The sequence below is a fragment of the Aphanomyces invadans genome (assembly GCF_000520115.1).
Source record: "Aphanomyces invadans strain NJM9701 unplaced genomic scaffold supercont1.401, whole genome shotgun sequence".
Taxonomy (NCBI): Eukaryota; Oomycota; class Saprolegniomycetes; order Saprolegniales; family Verrucalvaceae; genus Aphanomyces; species Aphanomyces invadans.
Window position 1 is genome coordinate 8,776 of NW_008580546.1, and position 521 is coordinate 9,296.

At 64.3% G+C, this 521-nt stretch overlaps 1 protein-coding gene across 1 annotated transcript; it reads left to right on the forward strand.

Moving 5' to 3' along the window:
- Positions 1 to 213: 213 nt before the first annotated feature.
- Positions 214 to 369, forward strand: H310_15370 (hypothetical protein; the record flags this gene model as incomplete). The annotated part of the gene is made up of 1 exon (XM_008883346.1): positions 214 to 369. A coding segment is annotated over one exon (156 nt), but the record flags the coding sequence as incomplete, so codon positions are not given.
- Between the last annotated feature and the right edge of the window lie 152 nt (positions 370 to 521).

Here is a 521-nt window from a genome sequence, read left to right on the forward strand (position 1 = left end):
GAACGGTACGTCGACGGCGGGTTTGTCGAGTTGGATCGGAGACGGGTGCGCCAACCGTGTTCTGATAGGGACGGAGGCTGGTTGTCGTGCGGTGCCGTGGTGCGTGGCGGTGAGGCTGCTGCCGGTGGTGCGGAGATGCGGGCCGGGGCGGCCGTAGTTGGGCGTGTGCGAGCGGGTGCGGTAGCCGGGGCGGGTGCTGGTGCGGTGGTGGGCATGAGTGCGTCGACGGCCGAGTCGACAGCGTTGCGGACTCTGTTCATGACCGTGGAGATCGGTTGCAGTGCGCGAGTGAGTTCGGGGAAGGATGCGTCTGGTGTCGGAGGTGTGGCCGGGGACAGTGACAATGGCGGGCGCCGTGAGAACGTCGGGGTACGTTGTCGTTGGGGTCGCGGAGTGGTCGTGGCCACGTTGTCGTCGTCGTCATCATCGTCGTCGATGGAATCCGGGAGCGGCGAGTCGTTGAAGAACTCCGACTCCATGAAGGTAACGTGTACCCCATGAGTCATCTTTTGGTTTTCAAC